This window comes from Cephus cinctus, unplaced genomic scaffold (genome assembly GCF_000341935.2).
Source record: "Cephus cinctus unplaced genomic scaffold, Ccin1 Ccin1_scaffold0013, whole genome shotgun sequence".
Taxonomy (NCBI): Eukaryota; Metazoa; Arthropoda; class Insecta; order Hymenoptera; family Cephidae; genus Cephus; species Cephus cinctus.
The window spans coordinates 946,288-969,747 of record NW_014332762.1 but is presented as its reverse complement, the minus strand read 5'-3'; the positions used below and the strand labels follow the sequence as shown (position 1 = coordinate 969,747).

The 23,460-nt window shown below is 39.9% G+C and overlaps 2 protein-coding genes across 4 annotated transcripts; one reads left to right on the top strand and one right to left on the bottom strand.

Moving 5' to 3' along the window:
* Positions 1-10,990: 10,990 nt before the first annotated feature.
* LOC107263016 lies at positions 10,991-15,241 on the top strand. 3 transcript variants are annotated; one of them, XM_025082073.1, is made up of 4 exons: positions 10,991-11,144; positions 11,253-11,331; positions 12,956-14,845; positions 14,927-15,241. In XM_025082073.1, exons 2-4 carry the CDS (start codon positions 11,329-11,331, stop codon positions 15,131-15,133), a joined length of 2,100 nt encoding a protein of 699 aa, XP_024937841.1. In that variant the 5' UTR covers positions 10,991-11,144; positions 11,253-11,328; the 3' UTR covers positions 15,134-15,241. The 3 variants fall into 3 exon arrangements, with proteins under 3 accessions (XP_024937841.1, XP_024937838.1, XP_015585288.2); XM_025082070.1 differs by having other exon boundaries at positions 10,991-11,331; XM_015729802.2 differs by lacking the exons at positions 10,991-11,144; positions 11,253-11,331 and having other exon boundaries at positions 11,923-14,845.
* A 3,125-nt stretch (positions 15,242-18,366) lies between these two features.
* LOC107263026 (zinc finger protein 853) lies at positions 18,367-22,821 on the bottom strand. Its single transcript, XM_015729814.2, has one exon. The coding sequence runs from the start codon at positions 22,565-22,567 to the stop codon at positions 21,185-21,187; it is 1,383 nt and encodes a 460-aa protein (XP_015585300.1). The 5' UTR covers positions 22,568-22,821; the 3' UTR covers positions 18,367-21,184.
* Between the last annotated feature and the right edge of the window lie 639 nt (positions 22,822-23,460).

Below are 23,460 nucleotides of genomic sequence, written 5' to 3'. Positions count from 1 at the left end.
ATTTGCTCCTACGTACGGATAGAAAATTGAAGGGAAGCTACTTACCGGGTGGAATATTGAAAAGGAAGAAGGGGAAGAAAAAAAAATTTTAATTTTGTCCAGCTAGTAAAATTCAAAAAAATATTTTATTTGAGCTTCTTTCGTCCCTTACGAAAATTCCAAATAATATATATATATATGTGTATATAGTAGTTACGTCACTGGGTATTCGATATCCGTATAATCCATTAGATTTACCAAGTCGAGTGGGCACCGTTTCCTAACTTATTCATGGACCTGTTGAGGTGACGAAGATGCGTTTAGGGCGTCGCGACGTCCCTCCTGTCACCAGTAGATATAAGGGTAGTTAGCGCCCTTCCGCTATTCAGGGGATGAAATCACTACAGCGGCCAAGGACTCGTGAAATTGCCCGTTTAAAATGCAGCCTGCTCGGCTTACTCCGTTCGTTGGTTCGCTCGTTAGGCGCGAAGGCGCATGCGCACGTCATCCTCGGCCAATAAGCGCGAGGAAGAAGGGTCGGCAGGCCGGTGAATCATGAAAGGATGATGCCAATTTTGACGGATAAGGATTTGCATTTTAATGCAAGATATATATTGGTACGAAAAGGATTTTAACTTGCGGGACACAATAATTCCCCCCCTTGGCAGTCATTGTCTTTTTCACACCTAATACGAGCTACCAGCGGATTTTTATAATTCCTTATTCCACCCATCTGTCCATTCGCGCTTACTACGAGCCCTTCCCCGATCGTGCCGACGCTCGAACTCTGTTGTATCCCTGAAATTTTTTTTATTCCGATCATTATCGACAAACTTATCGCATACCCCGATGACGAGGCATGCGTCGCCGCGAATAATTGCCACCGGGGGTGCGTGTCTTTACGCATAGTTGTGGGGCGCGTATACGCTTTGGGGTTGCTACACGCGAAGGTACCTACTATGATTCACCTGGGCCTACGCCCCCTTACGCACCCTTTACGTTCGCCTTCGATACTTGGACTCGGCCTTGGCAGTAAAGCTTCTGGCAAGTGTCTGTACATAAGTATGGAAGTCTGTAATTTAAATGTCTAAGGGTTGGTATAGAAAACGACTGGTACCTGAAAAAAGGAAATTTTTTATTGAAAATATTTTAAATACAATTTATACGACCGAATTTTTCGATTATTCGAAGAATAATAATATTTATTTTTCCTATTGCTTTTGCCGGAGTCTTTTTCGTATGCTAATTAAATAATACATATGTCATAGCAAGAGTCATGAAAGAGTCAAATGATCTTTCGAGCGCCTCGTTAACTTTTTAGGGAGCGGTTAACCGGTCTTAAGCGGCGCCTGTTCGTAAGGGCACCAAGCAAATCACTTGATGACGACGGGGTGGTGGTGGCGTCTAGACGCCGACGTCGTCGCACTGACTCACTCGTAGCTGGCGTCCAGGGGGGTTTGGCTAAATATTGCGTGCACGCAATGACACACGATGCATTGAAATAGTTACACTGGTCTTCGCGCGTTGATTCAATCACGAATAACCAAACGGCTATACTTGCGAAACTCGTGATTCGAGATATATTAATATAGTCATCACGCGGTATGCGTTCAACTTTTACAAGTAAACTGTCGCCGGTTACCGGCACGTATGATTCTTTGGTTACGCCAGAGATACCACGAACAAGAGTATACGGATGCTTAAGACACATAAAACACACGTTTCTCAACCTTTCGTCATGAAACGCAGCAAACGATATTTTCGGTAACGGCGCGACGTTATTTTCCTGAAAATCTATATTTAAACTTCCAATTTTCTTTCTGGACAGGAAAACGAAATATTCTTTAGTCGGAGGTGTCTCGGCTTCTACGAAGGAATTTACATTCCTATAGGAGTCTCGCTGTGCGGTGGACGTGTTTTAAATAGACTTTCGTTGTCATTCACGAGTCAACTGCGAAATCATTTTCTGTAATTGATTACCCTCATGTTTTCTTTTTTTCTTCCCCTTATTACTGGAAATGTAAAAATTGGTTTACGAAACCAAATGACTCTTTTTTTTAATACCATCCAAACTTACCGACGCTTCTTTTCCTATGAAGTTACGATTGAACTCGCGACGCACTGAAATTCGAAATAACAAACCGGAAGTGAATTTTGAGAAATTTTTGTCTCACTCACAAACAAACTCATCCGGTATAGTGTTGATCATGGTTTTTGAGTCATAACACTAGAATCACGTGTGATACATTGAGCCTTCTCACAGTGGCAGTGTGTCACGCGAGCGTCGCGACGCTCCCGGACCACCGGCGCCCCAGCAGGTCGTCGCCGACGCCAGTCCAGACCCACGCAATCTCGCTCTGGGAATCATCCGGGGCTTTCCCTAGTCACGTTTTAACTAATGACGTTTACGAGACCATTATAATTCGACGTACGGCGTCGCGACGACATACCCACGCTGTGATCTATCTTATGCCATGTATACGTATGAATAAAACAAATTATCAAAACATTTATTATCACTCGATATGACTCTTCGCAATTTTTATATTATCCCTAGACCAATTTTAATATATATATATATATATAAATACTAAAATAATTATTATTTACATGAACGCAGTATAGATATATATCCATATGATAGTTCTAATAAAACCGTCGCCACGCCTGGTGTCTATATTCTCCATATTGTGTATATACATATATATATATATAACCCACACTGATAAAGCTATTAATTAATTTACCCGAAAAAATATTTTAATCCACCAGGAATAACCGTCACCCATTTTAATCTAATCAATTCGAAATATCGATACGTTACACACTCATTTACTTCGACCACTTCGGCAGCCACCCTTCATCAGAGGGTGTATTGAGTACATTGCTAATCGATACGTCATATCCGTTAACCCATTGCAACAGTCTTTTAGGCGGTTACCAGCCATCAAATTCAAAGTTCGAATTCAGCCAATAGCAGCGCCCCTCCTTTCCACCAATCAGAACGAAATGCCGATAGATGGCAACCGCGAGATTCCCACACGTACATTACTGAATGAATTCAGGAGTGGGTCTACTGGGGGTCTTTCAGTCCCCACTCGGGCGACACCCCCGACACTCATTATCAGGGGCGCGATCTACTTAATGCGTGTGCGTGAATAACGGGGACTCGCGTACGTGGGAGAATTACGACCATTTAATTGGCCCGCGCTGTCCAACTACCCTTCGAAAACTGACGGTTGATTGGTGATTCACATATAATAACGCTTAGCAATTTGTCGAGTACCTACTGGACTAGGTACACTCGACCCTATGTTATCCAGTACCAATAACGACTGGTTACAGGTGCTTCGTAATGGTTTACCTAACTCATGGTATTTCAAAAAAAAAAAACCGTTAGAAATTCCCGAAAAAAAAAATTGAAAGGGATAACCGACTAACAAAAGTAATAAAGTCCTAAATTTGAGCCAGGTAACAGGTGAGACTGTTAAGAGTAATTGAGACGTTAAGATGTCCAGAGTATAGGCATTTATGGTTAATGTAAAATACTGTGCATAATAATAACATTAATGACAATAATAATAATGGCTATGTAAAAGCAGTATATATTTCTGTCAGCGGCACGCGCTCATTAGAGGGCAATTCCTTGTGCCTGTAGGCATTGTACTCGTCGTGTCAATGGGAATCCAAAGAAAATAAAGAATAAAGAGCCCGGCCGCCATGAATGGCAAACCTGCAATCTGCTCCGAAATGTCTTCTAATGGGGGTTGACTTCTGCACGCTGTCCACGGGGAAGCAGACGACGACGCTAATAGGACGTGTACGAGGCAAGAGATTTATTTGGGATTCATTTTGTTATACGAAGGATCAAGCATCGGACACGTATTTTTACCTTCTCAGATAATTCATCCCCGGGCATACGAATAGAACGAAAGAATTTACTAAGGCGTTCACGATCATCCAGATTACTTTGAGGTTAAGAAGTTCCTTTTATTAGGTATGTATCTAGTTATATATCTGTGTAGCTACGTGCCACCTTGGACAATAGGAATCTTTGTGTTTATTCAAGGACAGAAAATAAGGGTCCCTATATACATATATATTCCTTATAAATTCAGGGTCAAGCTGACTAAGAACTGTAAAGGGCCCTCGAGAGGCATGTGCTTATGGCCGGTTTGCTTTCACCGTACAGATTATCCTTTCGGGTCTTTTCGTAACTACTCGTGTCCATTCGTATACGCTTGGTTCGGGCCCAATCTTGATTTGAAAACTCAGTTCCTCTCTCCTCGTTTTAAGTGAGAGATTATTAGTCTTCACCATGACTGCATACGGTTCTGAAAGGACCAAAGGGACCTTTGAATAGCATAACCCTCAGCAATATAACCTCAAAAAGATTTGTACGAGTCGTTGACCATTTTCGTATTTTGAATTGTTATCCTTATTGTAATCCATGTATATATATATATATATATATATATATATTTGAATGATTTTTAGGACTTTTCCATCATACCGGATGACCGTCCCTACCAACCCCCACTCATTGGAACAACTTCCGCTTCGGGCTGTGCTTACTCTCTAGTGTCACTCGCCATTTTCGCCACACGGCTTCCTCCTCCGTGTATAGGCTCTACTTGCCAGTGCGTTTGCGTAAACGGATTACGTCGCAGTATTAGCCTCGCCATTCAGAGACAACACGGCGCTTCCGACGGGCGGGCATTTGAGCTAACCCCTTTACCAGCCCCTCATGAATACAGAAATTAACACGTACATAACCCGAATTACGAGTGTCAACCGTCGTTGAATTCAGTCTAGCTATCAGAGTTGCTCGATATTTAATATAGCGAATAAGCAGCGCAGCTACGTAACAGGGTTAATAGCAGACACGACCTCGACTCCTGCTTCATCATCCCCATCTCATTCTCTTCCGTATTAACGAAGTTATTTCGAAGTAACCGGCAATTTCGCGCCATACACCCAGAATCACAGTATCGCGTCTCTGCTCAGTCATGGTCGAGTAGCCTTGATTTCTTAGTTTGCGTATAGTACTTTTTTCTTCCTTTTTCTTTTTCTTGACCCTGGGGCTACATTTTTCTCTCTCTCTCTCTCTCTCTCTCTCTCTCTCTCTCTCTCTTACAAGCTACCGTAACACCGGGGGTGACTTTCTTGTATTACTCTACGGTCTCTGCAGTTGACATGCTAGTCTTTGACCAGACCCTTTTTGGCTACTGTCTATTTCGTCTTCTCCCTTCGTGCGGCAACTTCCTGCTCGAACGACTCGAGTAATTGTGGGCGTGTAACGTGGATTTGTTTGTCGCACATGCTTTGGAATTGTTGTGTATCAGGGGTCGGATATAAGTGAGAATGCTTACCGTACGTCGGAGACTGTAGACGTAACACGCCTACTGGGCTAGACAGTAAATCAGGCACGTGTCTCCTGTAATTGCCCAGGGCTCCAGTTTTCAATGTAACTTTGGTAACGCTTGTAGGTTATTGGTTACTAGGTGTTTCCTTCTTAGAAACGTATAAAAGTATACGAAGTGCTTAGAAACAGTGTACCCGTATTAAATTTGTACCGGGTTAAAAGAGTTGAATATACAGTTTTCTTTTAACGACCCAATTGCTAGGCTGATTACGCGTATTTTATCATTTGAAATTTGACACTGTCGAGTATAGTCATTACCGGTAAACAGAATGACTATTTAATCGATAAACCAACCCCCAATGTTACAGAAAATTTTCCCCTTAAAAATCTATGGTGACTCACGGTGAGACCGGCAGGTACCACTTATTTTATTCGTTATCTACCCCATGACGTTAATAATGCCGGTACTATCGCCATTACGTAATTTCGCCATTACTTAGTCCTGAACTTTACTTCGGTAGTATACTTGTATTCTGCCATTAATTTTTTTCCTCGAATCAAGTATTTGGCAAAAATCAAATTTACACGGCGAGACGTTGGATTCAATCAAATGAAATTTTCACGTATGATCCAACTAGATTTTTCTGTCCATAGGAATCGGACTGAAGTCGTAGGAACACGTGAGAGAGAGAGAGAGAGAAATAGGAAACTGACTAGTCGGTCCTGCACATTTCCAGGAAGGGTGGTAGAGACACGTAGAATTCGGAGGGTTGCACAGGACCGAATTTACAGCTTTTATTACGGGGGCACGCGACCCGTTGATTCACACCATTGTCATTCGCCGGATACCCCGCGGGGAAACGAAACTCGGTCGCGTGTCGTAATGCTACGTATTTTTTTTTATTCTTCTTTTTCTCCTTTTCCCCTCCTCTCTCTCTCTCTCTCTTTCTCTCCCTACACTTTCCTTTCATTCTCCGTTTCGTTTTTTATTTCTTCCTGTAATTTTATTCTTCGACGCCGTCAACGCCCACTGTTAGGTGGAAGGGGGGAGGGGATCCTCAGGATCCATACGTATACGTAAGAGCCATCATAGGTATTGGATTTTTATAGTAATTTCAATAAGCTAATAAATTATGAGTCAATTCATTTTTTTTATAACGATACGTAACTGGTACTCTTTAACTGAATAACCCTGTATACCATCGTTCTCCGTGTAACCGTACTCGAGTTGGAGGGTGAAAATGGGAAATTTGTAAAGAAGTGCCGAGAGAACCGTTGCCAACTGTAATTAAATCAAGTTTGGCCCCCTTTTTAATTAACTCTTGTACCGTCGAGCCAGTCGAGTCGGTCGGGTATGCAGTCAATCTGATCAAACACCGAAGCCCTAATAGGGAGGAGTATAGGCAGCAATGTCTCTTTTCGTTGTAAATTCACATGGTTTTGTTTGCTTATGGGGATAGCCATAAGAGTATATACGATATACGTTTGTAGACTCGTGGCTATGCGCCATAAAGTATACGTACAGGACGTATGACTCAGTCAGTCACTGTGTGCCATGTCTTGTCACGGTACACCATTTTCTCCGGCATTGCGTGCACGTGCGTGCGGCTATGTACATTTTGCATCAAGTTAAAACCCACTGAGAACTGTACGTTTCCTTTGAAGTTTTTTTTTTATACTTCGCGTCGATTCCGGATCGTTGCATAAAAACTCCCATGGCGAGTCACGGATTTCATTATACCACTCCGGCAAATGAGGTTGGACGGCGAATAGAAAAATGTCGATTTTCATGAGATTCCGGGATCTGTAAAAAAAAATTTTATTTTTATAAATAAAACAAAATTATTTTTTAGAATAATAAAAATTACAGTACCCTACTGACGCGCTGCGTACAAGTTTCTAATCGCTGAGCTTCTGAAAGCACATGAGAGCTTTTCGTAATCCAGTTGCAGACTGGTCTGCACACGTGTTCAGCCACGTGGCCAATCGCGAATTTTCTACTTCCCAAACACATTGTGTACACGCTGATCCGTCTAGTATGTACCGTTCCCATGATACACCCTCAACATCAAAACACCATAGAATATAATACGGTGATCCAGTCCGTCCCAAGGGAAAGTCACACACCGATTGGAAGTTTCGTAGATAATGAGTCTTGCCATTGGCGTAGACACGGTCCCATGACCAGCAAAGGAGACCCATGGGAGGGTAACGTTTGTATGAAAAGGGTTATGGCTTATGGACATAGTACCATCGACTCTCTCCTATGATAATGTAATATTCTAATGGTACTTTATTATCGTTAGTTATCACCAGAATACATGACACGTGTCTTGGGATGTAATAGTATTTTCAGCGAGCAGTTAAATGATGTCAATAAAAAATGTACATGCTGTGAAAAATATTAATTAATTATTAGAATAATTAAATACGTGTAACAGCGTACATTTTTATAAAAAATATATATATATAGTATATGGTAAATTGTCATGGATATATCTGTATATCGTATGGGAGAATTATTATTACTATAAATCTATGTCTAACCGCGACATCAAATAATAATTAAATTATATCATACGTATATGTATCACTTTACGAATGGTTTCATTTATCTTTAAAGCGAGCTGCCGACGATCATATTTCACGGCACGGTGCACCATACATAGAACGGAGCAATGCGTCCGCCATGTAAACCAATTTGCACGCCATGAAGCCCCGATGACGATCTGTTGTACGGAACGCAGATATTTCCCATAGGAATTAGAAGCGCACCGCCGCAGATATATCCATGGGGTACGTTCCCACAGGAGTGTTCGGGAGTATGGGAACCCATGGAGCACTAGGAAGACTGAAGAATGCCACTAATGGCCCCCGTCAAAATAATAGGGATTCTTGTAATTGAAAATATTCTCTGTCTTTCTCTTTCTTCTCGCTCTTCATTATTACTCGATACACACGCGCTATATATACGTAACACTGATTTTAAATTTTAAAGCCTGATTACAGACACAAATAATCTACTCGGCCTAGTTCTAACGCACTAATTTACCGAGGAAGGATTAAAGCGCATAGAGAATGTAGAAAGTTTTATGGGATGTGGAAAAGAAAAGCTGTATAATCGTCCGATTGCGTTTTGCGATTCGTTAACGCGTGTACACACGTAAAGTCACTCTTGTTTTGCGGCGAGTTTACGTTAAGCGACTCTGAGCCACTTCATAGATAAGGGCTTAGGACTCGAGTGAGAAATATAAGTGCGAATAATGTAGTCCGCCCTTGCATGCAGATTACGTGGGGAACCACGGCATAATGTCAAACAATTACATCGTAATAATTAGTAATTACCGCTTGGTGCGCTGCCGTCTAGCGTAAGCTACTAGTATGGCACTGAGGTGTATGACTTAAGTGTGATTTAAGTGGGATTTTAAGTGTTATGTGGGCCACTGATTATCCGGCTGCCCTTCTGTGCTCCTGTAATTGACATTGCTCGATGTCTTATCTGAATGGCGAATAAGTGCTCGAATAATTTTACGAGCTTACCGACTTCGGTGTTTATTTCAAGTTAATTGGACGCGATTAGACATTTTGCTAATTTACTCGAAAAATCTGTACTTTGGAATATATACATGTTTCTGGAGTAAAAGTAGATATTTTCGTTAAATTTGTATTTCGACAGAAGTATATTTGTAATCTTTTTTTAATTTTGTTTGTTAGGTTAGGTTGATATTTTTCATATTGTGCATTCATACGGTGGAGTAGAAAGGGAAGGATTTAAGGGGACCATTAAAATAATATAAATGTGGAATAATAACAGTGACTAATGGACCATGGAGCTGGTGTGTAAAATAAAAATGGTTATTCTCCCCCTGATGGATAAAGTAACCCCATGGAGCGCGAAGCGTCGGGACGCTCCCATAGTCGACGCCCCGAGCGTCGTCCACTTCATTCAAACGTTACATTATGCCAGTCATCTCCCCACGCACTCCGAGCATTACAATGCAGTTTTGGGGTCGCACTCTCATTGAAGTAATTTTTGTCACAGTGCCAGCACGTGGGAGCATTTTGATTGGTTGATTTATGGGAATGCAGGTCCCTTTTCATTCTAGCAAGTTTTGCCTTTATTTCATTGAAGAAAGAGACCGTGCAAAAACACAGTGAACAAGTTTTTAATTCCCTTATTCAAAGCGGACGACAAACTTGCATGAAATTCTTGAATCTATCGCAAAGCAAACTCCATGCGTGAAATTATGGTTTTTTTGCACAAGGAGTTACGACCATGGCAAAACCCTAAATGATTCTTGGTGACATATCGCACAATCGCCATAAGTGTTTGTAGACACGGTATCACTCCCATGCAATATTCATGGGAAAACGGCAACGTATTACTGAGAAACGTATTACCATAGTCGTCTACTAAGTTATTCGTTATTCTACGTGGAAATAAGAGATGACAGTACATGTGCGTCGAGGAAATATTGAAAAACAATCCAGTTGAAAGCACACAAACCCATTGACTATACCTGGTATTTTTTGTAATACTCAAGTATTTGTCTCGGAAAAAAACTATTGCTTTACTTGAATTTCCTTAAATTTGTGGTTGCACTTTGGTGAAAATTGCCTTTGTGAAAAATGCATGAACGAGAAGTAGCATAACCTATGAGTATGGAGAATTCTGGACGGGAAAAAGTGAGTGAGAAAAAGTACTTTCTATAAGGTGTGTCAGTTCGATTTAACTAAAAATATATATATATACATAGGTACCTCTAATTCAGCACGAAGAATCTTGAAGAGAAAGACGATAATAGGAGTCAGATCGTCTAGTTAATATACGAGGAGCAAGTATTCCCTCTCTGTCTCTCTGTCAGCCACTCTGTTAAAACTTATTCTACGTACATATAAAAGTCTCAAAGAATTCCGTATTCCGTGCAAAATGAAACGACATATGCAAATGAATTCTTGTTAGAAACTTGGCTAACATCGGTTCACTCGAGTTTCCATAGCGCGTTTTCCCGCCACGAGGACACGAAGACGAGGATCAAGAAGAAGAAATGTCCTCCCACTGTTATACGAGGAAAAGCGTGCACAACGGTGCGCGATAACGGGCGCCTAGCGAAAGCAATTAAAAATCAGTCGAACGATAGCGAGTCGCGCGTACGAGTAATGCAACCCAGATTGTGCATTAATCGAATTCAATCTCAAGAGTTACATGCAATCCGGTATTTACCTTAATAATTTTATAACGCGCGCGACACCACATCTACGTTGTAACATTTCTCATAGGTCCCAAAACTGCATGTAATATACTGGTCTACGGTGTCGCCATCTATGCAGGCGTCAGTTACGAAAACACTGCACTAGTCAGGCGACTATCTGTCAGCTACAGAAAAGCAATAGATGTCGCTGAAGAAAAGAAATATTCCTATGAAACTAATGATTCTTTTTTATCACTTAATCGAGTAACCCCATTCGCCAGACTAATCGTAACGATCAATAAATATCTACGGGATAAATATATACGGATTCCAAATAAGTATCTAACATTGTATATCACTACTCGCAGAGGCATGAAATTGAACCGTGACCAATTTCGAGGCGAAGGCATGCAACAAGTGCCTGGAAAGAGGAGGCACTGCGTTAAAAGCGTTGAAAGGGAACTGAGGGTTGACTTGAGGAAGGGCGGCTAGAGGAGGGCTAAAGGAGGCAGGAGGGCGCAAAGCAACAAACCGAACACGAAACCGTTCATCATGCCTCGCGAGCCGGTTCGTGGTTCACAGCCCGTGCAAAAGCACCTTCCAATCTTGTGAGTTAATCTCGGACAGTTTAGCTGGAAAAACGGCACTACTATGTGAATTAACAAGGCTTAATAGTGCCACACGTACGTCGATTGACCTGTCGAATATGGATATAGAGGTTAGAGTGGATGAAGATATACAGCAGTAAGGATTATTACATCAGGCACGATACTCTGCGAGCTTTTAGAAAACATGGTAAAAATTCACAGTATATATTTTTAATGTTATTTGTGAAACGCACCGTATATAATTAGGTGCTATGACGGCACGTCGAATAGCATCAAACAGAGCGGAAAGCTGCCACGTGGTGACGTATATTAAATGCCTGGACTAACTACCTTTGCGATATGATGAGACATTCCGTTATGCATGACTAACCTTTACTAGTACCTATCTACCCTATTGACGATGGTCCATCGTCAATTTCCTAGTTTGCTATTACGTTACCTGTCGTGATCTTAATATCCGAGAATACATCTGTCCATTGCTCGCCTTGCATTCTTGTCCTCCGACCATTGACGATCAATAGAGATATTATTCCGTCGAAGTAATTGAAGATGGCTTTTTAATAAAATACTTCATTGAAAAGATATTGGACGTGCAAAACTTGTAAATTTAACTTTGAAGTGGTTATCAGTGAATATGCAGTTTATATTATTATGTTTCAAAAAATAATCGACTCATATAAGCCTACTTCAGCCCGAAATGATTGTCTCTTCCCGCGAATTAACCTCCGGAATGGAGACTCGCGTTAATGTCAATTCGATACAAAATCGCTGAGTTTCAAATGATTTAATATTCGTATCTCGCTATGAATTCGAATCAGAATCGATCCGCGAGGAGAGTCAGTTTTGCAGGACCAACTGGCAAGTCTTCTGATTCATTTTTCTTGGCCGCCACTCAGAATCAAGATGAGTCATTTAGTCTTCAGGATAAGAATATTCTTAGGAATAGAAACATCAAGGTTAACTTAAGGGAAGCCATATCTTGTTTACCTAAAAATTCTCCGTTACCCTGGACCAATTTAGATATTGGTGATCTTGTATACGTGAGATCTAAGTCCCCAGGCAAAGATATGAATACTACGAAGAGCAAAGAGAAAGAAGAGTCAAAATTGTCCCATAACCTTTCTCAACCTTGCACTAAAGCTTCTCACGAAGAATTTGAAAAATCATCAATCTCTTTAGGGAGGATATTAAATTCAGATGGAATTGATCATGAGAAGCGTCATAGATCGCCAACAAAAAAATCTAGATCCACTTTAACAAAGCCCCTTATAATCGAAAGGCTGAAGAGCGACTTCCAACAGGCTGATACATTCGTAACAAAAATACGTGCTAGACGTAATTGGTGCCCTGAATTTCTAACGAGATATTTTCGCGGGAATTTTCAAAAGGAAGAAAATCTGGTGCCAGCTTCGAGAAAGACATTTTCAAAATGCGTACCGGAGAGACCAAAAGTTTTCTCCATTGGATTACACGGTAGATCCAATAAAATTCGTGAAAATTATAATATCGTTTCTCAAGTCGACTGCGCCATTAAAAATATAAAAACATGGCTGGACGCCGCGGAACCACGAAAATCTTCTAGGACTCGTAATTCTACCGTTTACCAACGTGTTCAACAAGATGATCGTTCTTCGGAGATTTCTGACCTTAAATATCCCTATCCGCTGTGCAATAAGATTTTGATAGAAAATAATGACTCAGTGAAGAAATGCCTCTTATCATCGAACAAGCACGTAGAGTTATCACAGAGAAACGATGGCCCTGAATTCTTACAGAATTCGATTAATTTGTCCCACGAATATAAATTTCAGTCTCGATCGGATTCAGCTACAAAAAATCATCACTACGAGGGAGTCGCGCTCGGGCTGAAAGGCACTGTACACGATCACCGGAAACATGAACTTAGTAAAAATCATTACAAAATCGATGACCTGAAGTTCCAAGGGAATCGTTCGACTCGTAACAATGAAAAGAGTCATAAGAAACAATCTTGCACCTGTCAAAATAACGAGACGTCGCTGAATCATCCCAGAGGCACGAATGATTCCGTAATGATTAAACGCAAGCGTAGAGTTTCAAAGCAGTGCCTTGAGAACATGAAAAAAAGTCAAGATCTGGAAGCAGATCTTCGTAGAAAGGCTGATGATTTCATCTCGAATGAAAAAACCGTATGCGAGAAAATCAATGATCCATTTGTCTTAGGTTCATCCGTTACGAAGTTACAGGAAGCGGAAGACTCTTTGGGCACGTCCAAAATTCCACTGCATGTGTCGAAGAATCATTATCGGCAGCTTACTAAAACTTTGAATGACAGTGACCTCGTGGACCAAGATAAAAGTAAAACTCATGCGAAGTCAAGGCTGAGGAAAAAAGCTTATAATGAATATAAAATTCAAAAATATCAAGAAAAGTACAAAAGAAGGTCCAGATCCAGAAGTACTAGAAGATGCAAGTCTAAAAATTTTATTTCAAAGGATAACGACATTTTATTGTCCAAGGAACCTTTGAACGTACACGATTACGACACTGTCATTTACACCGATGACAATTCTTCTTATGTAAATATTGAGGATTTTCCAAAAAATGTAAAAATTGCAGAAAAACAATATTTGACTGCCGAAAGTGTTTTGCTGGAGGATCAATGGACAATTCGATCTGGTAGATCTGGATCGAGGAAAGATGCGTTATCAATGAGACAGGAAAATTATTATAAAATGGTTTCGGAGTCGAAGGTAACGGAAGCTCGATTACTCGATGACATTAAAAGAAGGATTGATCAGGACTTTGAAGAAAGCTTCTATTGCAGAGCTAATGACCTAGGAGCACGTTCGTCTCTGTCATCGTTTGATTTCGATGACAATTTTGGCACTCGGGCTGTCAATGAAAAAGCTCCGAGCTTCGAAAGAGACTCAGCTTTGAATCTTCATATGCGCGTAAAGTCAGAGGACTCCTCGAAAGCGAATGATATTTTTAACCTGCCTAGGGAGAAGCTAAGAAATTCAAGATCCGCTAGCGGAATGGATGATTATGTCACGGTTTATTCCAATGACACACAAATATGCTCGAGACCATACTCAAATTTGGATTTAGTCTCGTCGAAGAATTTTGATAATATCACTAGGACGACGAATCTGGAGCAACGGTATTCATTATGCGATGGAGAAAGTAACGAAATTAATATTTCACGTAGAAATTATTTTTATAGAAGAGAGTTGCTTTTTGAAAATTCGAAAAAATTTAGCCAAATACCGATAGGCATTGAGAATTCAGTTTCGACAAAGTCGATAAATAATTTATCCAACTATTCGGATCACGATAAGTCAGCGGTAATATTCCCTTGGAAGACTTCCAAATTGGATTTGGTGGAATCCGTGGATTCTGGTGTTTTGACGGATTTCTCGAAAAACGATCTCCATCGTAATTCGCAAAACGATGACATGTCGGATAACAAAGACAAGACAGATTTGGAAACGAAAGAGAATTCTGCGATGCGTAATGACTTCTTGGTATCTGACTCGGATGATGACTCGGATGTTTTTTTGAGTAAAAAATTGGAAAAGGCTGTCGAAACTTTTACAGAAAAATTAATAATGTGCGAGAGGAGAGCGAAAGCTCGGGCGAGACAAAAAAATGCCTGCATCTTACTAAGAGAAAATACCAAGCATAGAAAATCCAAAAAGAAATCTCAAAAAGATAAAGAGGTAATATTATCAATTTTTTATATCTAAAGATACACTGGTACTTCTCTTTGATGTAATTATGGATTATATTTCTTTTTATAGGTACAATGCTCCTCTGAGCACAGCACAAAAACCTTTAAGAGTTCCTACAGCATCACGGATCCATCCAAAGCATCACAATGGTCCAGCGAGGAAGAGCAGATTGCAGACCTCTCAACTCCTTCGTTATTCTCCTTGTCGGATTCCGAGATAGAGAGCTCAGAATTCATACAGCCGAGAAACAGAATTATCTTCGGTCGCAGAATCTGATAACAATGACACAATATATTATTTTTTTTTTTAAATTATCAATCTTGTTGAAATATCTGTAATTGTGTCCCGAGTGGTATCTCTATAGTAAACGCACATATTTGTCCATGAGAATTTTGAATTTATCCAAAAACAATAAGCTTCACGAGCGAAACAAAAAAAAAACAAATATTTCATAATAATACAAATTGTATTATTTCCTTCATAAAGTCATGCGAAAGTTCAACCACATCATTAGACAAACTGACCATTCGTGTCGCCTGTGGTTTCCTTTGAAGGTAAATCAGTACAGCAGCAGGTCTGTCCGATGTCCACTTGGACGGAAACGCAAAACGAGTAACGAATCGAGAAGACGAGTCTCCCCGTTTGTCAAGTTTCCATATCCGCAGAGGAAATAAGGGTCACCCTGTCTACTATTAAAGTATCCGATACACTCACGTATAAAACGGAAAAATGTATAAGTGATTTTACTCAAAGTTTCTATGATCAAAGCAAAGACGTACCTGAGACAGTTTTCATTTATTCTGAAAAATGATTTTCAGAACGATTTTTTTACTTGATCATCTGCTCTATAAGGAATATAGAAATTTCAAGAAATATAATACTTTTTTCAATTTCCATACAAGCAGATTGGTTAATAGAGAGCATTGAGGAATATTAACTGTGAGACGAATCCAAATTCGTATTGAAGATTACTGTAATATTTATTTATTTCTTTGTACAGGGATCCTCATAAAGGACTACGATATCAAAGAACGCAGGGAATTAGATACTGCGAGACGCATTTGAGGTAGACTTACAACTTATAAGATACTTTTCCATGGCTAATCCCTCGGTGAATGCGATCCTACAAGATTGAAATACATTTCTCTAATTCGTCCCCCATGAAGAAAATAATTATACCCTCTTTTTCAAGCGAACGTGTCTCTTGGGATGGAACTGCGAATCAATGATCCTTGGCACAGCGAGAAGAAAGCATCATAGTAATTACTACCTGTGATAAGAGCCAGAAAGTTGCAGTGTCTGAAAAACCGTATGGGATTTCCCCATGCTCAAAATATACTACAGTACCATAGTATAAACATCAGATTGGCTGGATGATGTTGGGTGGTATTTGCCGTGCAGACCTTAAGGCATTTTTCTATTAAGCTTAAGGATCCTCGTGCCCTTCTTCAGGAGACACGTTCTTCCTGTGACATGTGCGGCATCTTGATTGCCTGGATACAATGATTGAATTCCGGCCGATGGTACAGGATGAAGCTGGAGGACACCTCCTGCCACTGTTTTATCTATGGTATAAAGGTATGCAAGATATTCATCTAATGGACTTATATACTTGATAGACTAAAGAAGATGGTTTTTTACCTTAATACACTGTAAAGATAGTTCCTGTATTCATTTTGATCTGTTTTTGTTTATCTGTCATCAGGGCACCATGGATATTGTATACAAGGAATCCATGCGGAGAGAAAAGATTGCTTGGAATTCTCTGACCCGTAGATACAGGGAGTAACTGTGAAAAGGGATTGGTGACAAGTGAAGTCTTCCTTAGGAGTTGGTCTACAAGTAATTTTTTTCACCGTACTCCAAAATTGTGCAACAGTATTAGAGGTTTAAGCCAGAAGATATTATTCGAGAAATTCACAAACAGATATACATTGCCAAAATGGAATCCTCAGCTGAAAATCTAAAATATAAGTCAAAAATATAAGTAAAGTTGGTTCATCTCTATGAAAGATGAAGAAGTTTCCTTGTGAACAGACAGTCGGTTCCACTATGGCGAATCTTTGCGACAAGACGATAAGACGTGCTTTCCCAAAGCTTTTATAGTTATTATCCTCAAGATATTTGTCGTGTTCCTGCGATCAGAGTGATATTGTGGTCAACCGTGTCCATTCTGTCTACACGTGGTACCCGAAGCGTTCATTGTTTGCTGAGTGATAAAAGCTCTGAGTCTGTTTATCCATCTCTCAAATACCACATGCTCTTCCTTACTTTACACTTAACCATTATCCTTTTCGTCGTCTCTTCACCAGGGACATGGGACATAATCTATCATAAGAAAATTTCAAAATGTTGAACTCTCTACATACCAGATTTACCTCAAGACGTAATAAGCATATCCATTTAAATATTATTTTTTTAATAAGTCATATTTAATATTGAAGAAATATTTTTTGCAGATTTTAATCAATTTGATTCATCCATGTTTCTATTCTTATACGTTCACGTTGTGTGAACAGGAAATGTTTCAAAACACCCTGACATTTTACTAGGTTTGTATAGTATACCAGTCGCGCTATGTCCCCAGATAGTTATGTGATCATTCTATGACGATCTTCTCCATCCTGGCAAATAGGGGATGCTTTTAGGGGTCGGAAGGACGTGTCAGTGGAACTGGGGCTGGATAACGTTCGAAACAATTATGTGATTCACGCAGATTTCCTGTCTACTCGTCTGTAGAGTTATTAGTGACACCCTTTTGTGCTGTGTCTGATCTCTGTTACCATGGGGTCCCTTTATTCATGCTGAAATACTGTTGGATGATCAATGGGATAAATTCAATTCCGTATGATCTTGGAATTTCGTTAAGTATTTTGATTTATGATAGAACGCTCGTGAAATTCTTTTAGGATATTTTGATAAGGCTCTTTTAGTTTGCAAGTTGAGCGAGGAGGAAGGTGGGAATGAAAATGATAGAAAAAAAAAAGAGCGAGATGAGAATATAAAACTCTCCAAGTTTCGCCACTTGACTCGAAAATTCTATTTCGTCGGCGAATAGCAAAGCGAAGATGACAAAGTCGGGGAAAATTGAGAAATTGCTTTTTCTAGTGGCGGCCGCGTCAGGGATAGGATAGTGGCGTTCAGCTTCCCACGGGAGCAGAACGTAAAGCCCCCCGGGACTAAGTAGATTCCCGATGCCTTTGTCGAGCGTCGCGACGCCGCTAAGAAAAGACCTTGATCGGACGTACCTATATTCAGGATACCAAAAATGTAATACCAATCGAATTCCTTTCTCTCGGTAGCATTAAAAAAAATGTCAATGTAGTCTGTGATACTTGTTGACTTAAAAATATATTTTTTATTATTCATTAACGTCACAAAATCTATCACGTAACTATCTGTAAATATTCCAAAAAGTATTGTACAGCGGATATTTCAATTTTTCAAAGAAAAAAATTGATTTTTCAGATTTAAAGAAGTCTTCCCAGGAGGGTGCGACATATCTCTTTATCCATGTGGCACAAAGGTTTCGCGAAGATTACAGGGCTAGCAATCCCCCATCTATGGGTTCCATGGGGGCATTATGGTGACACAGAAGTAATATGGGATGGCATCATCCCTGGACAATGCACCATGGAATCAGTCTTCACGATACTTAAATAAGCTGAACGTAGTTAGGTACTTGCTGGGTTTTATATGTAAGGTGGTTGCTCATCGTGATTCCCTTTCACCTTCACATAAGAACCCCCAAGTACTTTCTTTTCTGAGCACTTTTAATTTTCTATCAAAGGGGATAGGATCATTCAAGATAAATAATACAGCTTCATTGTCGAGATACGTGTATTTGAGTAATCAAACATTTATGTACAGATATGAACAGCAAGTGCTTAAAGGACTGAATTTTTCAATTAATTCTTAACCAATCGTACAATCAGTGATAATCTTAAATTTCGAAATAAAGCCTTAGTACATAGAAAATTATGACCTATATGGTACATTTATACATAGAATTATATATACGGCTAGCATATATATATGTACATAGATCTGTGCTAAATTCGATTCTAACTTATAGTCTGCATGAAATTAAACCAAATTTAATATCTAAGTGTACTTAGTGTTTATTCACAATTACATATACAATAATTATGCTTAATACTGATTGCAGGTCGATAGCTTCCCTTTTATTGCTCATCACGTACATGGACGATAAAGATTTTTTTTAAATTCATCAAAAGAATTGTCAAATTTTAGAAAGGTGATAAGCTTCTTGACCATTGCATGTACACTAAATAGATTAAAGTTAATTATGGCTACGTAATCGGTAGGTCAGTATATTATATACGCATTATGATCTTTATAGTACCTTAACGATGTAGTTATTAACTATCATAGAGATTAATGCCATTTTGGACTGATATTATTATTATAGGTAGATTATAATTGAACTAAATTAAAAATGACTTCTAAAAATGAAAATACAGAAAGGAGACTATTGCTTTGTTTTAATTAGGTTCTTTATCAGTAGCAGGAGAATGCTTTGCGTTAGTTTAATAATTGAATAAAAAATAGTAAATCTTAAAATAAAATTGCATTCTTCCCGAAGTCCCACTCGATAAATTTTTTGCTGACTAGATTAATTCTTTGATAAAATAATTACTCGACTAGAAATCTCTTCCTTGCTCTAATCATACTTTTAAATACCTTAATGTTTTTTTACTTTCTATAATAGATTTCTTGTAATTCGTTTGCAGATCACTTCAACTTTTTCAGTGTATTTTTATATTCTTGACTAGATTCCCTTGACTCTTACTTAATGTCCTCTGACTTTTTCAAAAAATAGACAAATCTACGTTTGCTATTGAAAAAGTTTAGAAAACCAAACTTCTTAAGCACACGAATTTTTGTTCATCTCATGACGTCAGAAGACTTGTATAATCAGTGACTAGAATGTACCATTGACTAGATATATCTTCATACAATAACAATCTGTTTTTGTATTAAATCTTAACTAATGACTGACCGAGCTTAATGACTTATAATCTATTCTTTGGACTAGACGATACTCTTTCATTCTAAACAAATAGAATGAAGAATAATGCAAAAATAAAACATAACCGCAAAGAAAAATTGCACTCCAGTATAAAGAAATCTACAAATAAATGTAATTCGACTAGATATAAATTGCCTAAGAGATAAAAAAAAGATTCAATGGCAGTCGCAACTACAAATTATACTCTTTCGACTAGAAGTCATGAAAATCATTTAGCAAACTGTAATAACTTAAATTTCCATTCATTTGATATCATAATGACTAGACTGATAAATTTCCACAGACTCATTATCCAGAATCCTATACAATTAATTACAGACTATATCTTTGATCCTGACTAGATTCGTGAATGCATTTGACTAGAGATCATTGAAACATTGTAAATTCTCTTTTTACTTAATCCATACGCATAAAATTAATTAATACTATTTTCATAAACGGAAATCCACTCTGCGTGCGACAACTATAATCATATAATTGATTTGATATCAGTGACTAGAATAGTGGCAATTTCTATGACTAGAGGACATTTGGATTCACTTAACTATCTTTGATATTACAGCTGTATGGCAACGATCATGCAAGATCGATTGCGGTCGTGAGACTAAAATTCCCAAAGGATAGATAAAAAGAAAGAAAGACGGAGATGACGTAATCTAATTCTAACTTATTAATTAATTATGCAGACTAGATTATTCGCAGGAGCTCCCGACACGCGACACACACAATTTGTCGCTCTTTTATCGATAGAAATTTCGTTATGCTTTCCTCTACACATTGATATCTACATGGAACACTGACCTACCGCAATGCCTATCTACACATACTATACATTACACGAAAATCTACCGTCCACGCGATAGACATTCCCATTCACAATTGTACAAAAATTTTACATGACAATTCATAACCTCCTCGTGTGTTTGCTACATTGTAACTTCTCTATCTTACTTTGGCAAATAGCTGTCTCATTGATATTAGATAAATGACTTAGAGCTTTCAGACTAGAATGGAGTGAATTGTGAAGCTTTTGAGAATCAAGTTAGCTGAGTTTGCACGATTATGTTAAAATTGTTAATTTTTAATTAATGAAAAACGACCATTTCTTCTTCAGGACCCCGACGCTGTCAAGGACATCTCCTCGAGTATAGAATTTTGATTGTGCACTCACGATTACTGAAAGCCATCCAGGGGTCGAAAGGTTACATAAGGTCAAGCCCAAATCTCCAGTAGAGGCCTGGTCTTCTAGGCAACGGTCTGGCAGGAAATTGGTGTCAGGGGACTTCGGTTTGCAGTGGAGTGGCTGCAAGTGGAACTGCATTCGATGCACCAGATAGTTTGGGCGAGGCGCTAGAGTGTTCCTGAGGGCTGAGAGCGCTGCTGCAATTGTTTTCAAGATGCTGGCTGGACATGTGCTTCCTGAGTGCGGCCTGCCTAGTGAACTTAGCATCGCACCTCGAGCAGGAGATTTCTGTTGCAGGACTACCATTGCCATTCTCCCCATTGGGCAGCCTGGGCTTGTGCCATCTTCTGTGGGACGCTAGATTAGCTGGACAGGAGAATCTCTTGTCGCACTCGGGACAGCGGTACTCTACGTGGGCGATCCTGGAGCAACGATGCTGCGCCAGTTGGAAAGCATCTTCGTGAAGTTGTCTACAGAGCTTGCACTGGTATGGACCCAGACGATTCTCTATCTTTGCAAGCTCCGCACGAGCCTCCTCGGTGACCTCAACGATGTTGAACGCAGGATCGATGTCTCCGGTTACCACAGCTTCGTCCGGACCAAGGATCACGGTTCCGGAAACGGGACTGCTGGTATCTTCGTCGAACTTCAATCTCCTGGCGTGTTTCTTCTTCGGACGTTGCGCTGGCTTCTCTACTGCTATTGCTTGTTTAGGAGTGGTCGACGGCGAGACGACTTCTTCTTCTCGTGCGCGTCTTCGAGGACATTGAGGTGGCGAAGGAGTGCTGGGTGGTGTCATCGGAGCGTGAATACCTTGAAGATGCTGCTGAGGAGTCAGAAGTAGCTGTTGATGGTAATTCTGCATAGACTGCAGACGCGTGGGACTGGTCATCGGCATCTTTTGTCCGGTAAGATTATATTTGAGCGAGTTCATCTGGGGTATCTCCGTACTCGCATAAGACAATGGGCTTTCTTGCAATCTGGTGTTATCCTGATGTATTTTAGATTTCTCTTCGTGGTCCTCGAGGATGGTGTGTCTCTGATCCTTTTGGAGCAGCAGCTGATCATAGATATGATGTACGGATCTGTGATGTAAGCCGACAACCTCATTTCCTGGCGACACGTCATCGTTGTCATGAATATATCTCGGATTCTCGAGTCGTCCCTGCACTTCGTCTCTACTTCTACGATCCTCATCATCGTCCACCTCTATGGCCTCGCCCAGACTCTCTTCAGTCTTCGGGGTGCTTGATGCAGGCGGTGGTTTCAGTGACAAGTCCAGAGGACATGGTGTCGCCGAACGATGTGGCTGCCACGAGGGAAACACGTGAGTCTCGGCAGCTCTTGCGTAAGGATCTTCAATGGGGATATACGTAGAAGCAGCAGTGTAAGGATGAACATCCTCACTGTAGTAACCTCCAAGGTAGCTGAGTCCTGGGGCGAGGAACGCCCTTGGCAAGGCGCTATGTAACATCGCACAAGAGTTTCAAACTCTTTCTAGAAGACTGTCGAACTCTTCATCGAATGGCAGCTCCAATCTCAATGGAATTCTTCATACCAGGAGAATCCGAACTCCATCGAGCTGCAAGGATCTCAAAGACTCATCTTGTCCAGCCAGTGATGTCCTGCGATGTCACTTTCACTAATAAATTGGTCGCGTCTCTCAAACCTTATATGTAAACTCAACTTAAGCCTCGCTGTACAAACCCTACCTTCTTTCTCGGCGGTGGCCAGACGCCGTTTGCCAGGACGCTGCTCGTGCGAACTCTCGTATACCATGAGGCTCCGCCCGTTGGCTACCCTTCGCAAGTTCTCATTGGTTGACTCCCTTCCTGATCCTCTGCCTCGTGTCCGTTTACCCTATGCGCAGGGATGAGTAGAACCTCTACACGAACTGAGGGCAGAGAGCGAGTATATGTCAGAGCTTTCATGAAAGAAGGAAAGAATAAGCAAAGTGATAGACACACGAATCTTTCACATTTAGATAATCAGACCAAGTAGTATTTTTACCTGTACTTTCAGAAGTTCTTCCACTGCAACTGTACAGTCATAGAATTGTTCATTTTTTAAATGCATTTCCTATATTAGAAGATAGTATATGCCAGACTAGTGGATAATACTTAGATATTCGATTTTTGAATTTAATCATACAAAAATATTTTTTTCAAAGAATTCATTCTTTTAAAGTACTGTTTATTGTCCATACGAAACGTTTTCCTATTCCAGGAAGAATGTCGCACCTTACAAGTCTGATAAGAATCTACTGTCTCTGTATACGGACGAAATGGTAACAGTAATTTTCAAAGAGAATATGGAAATAGTAATGCATTATATGACATGTGTTCATAATACCAGAAGACTTCATCG

Bases quoted from the DNA above. Each gene is read 5' to 3' on its own strand.
- LOC107263016 (XM_015729802.2), top strand. From the start codon at position 11,948: ATGAATTCGAATCAGAATCGATCCGCGAGGAGAGTCAGTTTTGCAGGA. The intron at 14,846-14,926 runs GTAATATTATCA...TTCTTTTTATAG, and splicing joins AATCTCAAAAAGATAAAGAG to GTACAATGCTCCTCTGAGCA.
- LOC107263026 (XM_015729814.2), bottom strand. From the start codon at position 22,567: ATGTTACATAGCGCCTTGCCAAGGGCGTTCCTCGCCCCAGGACTCAGC.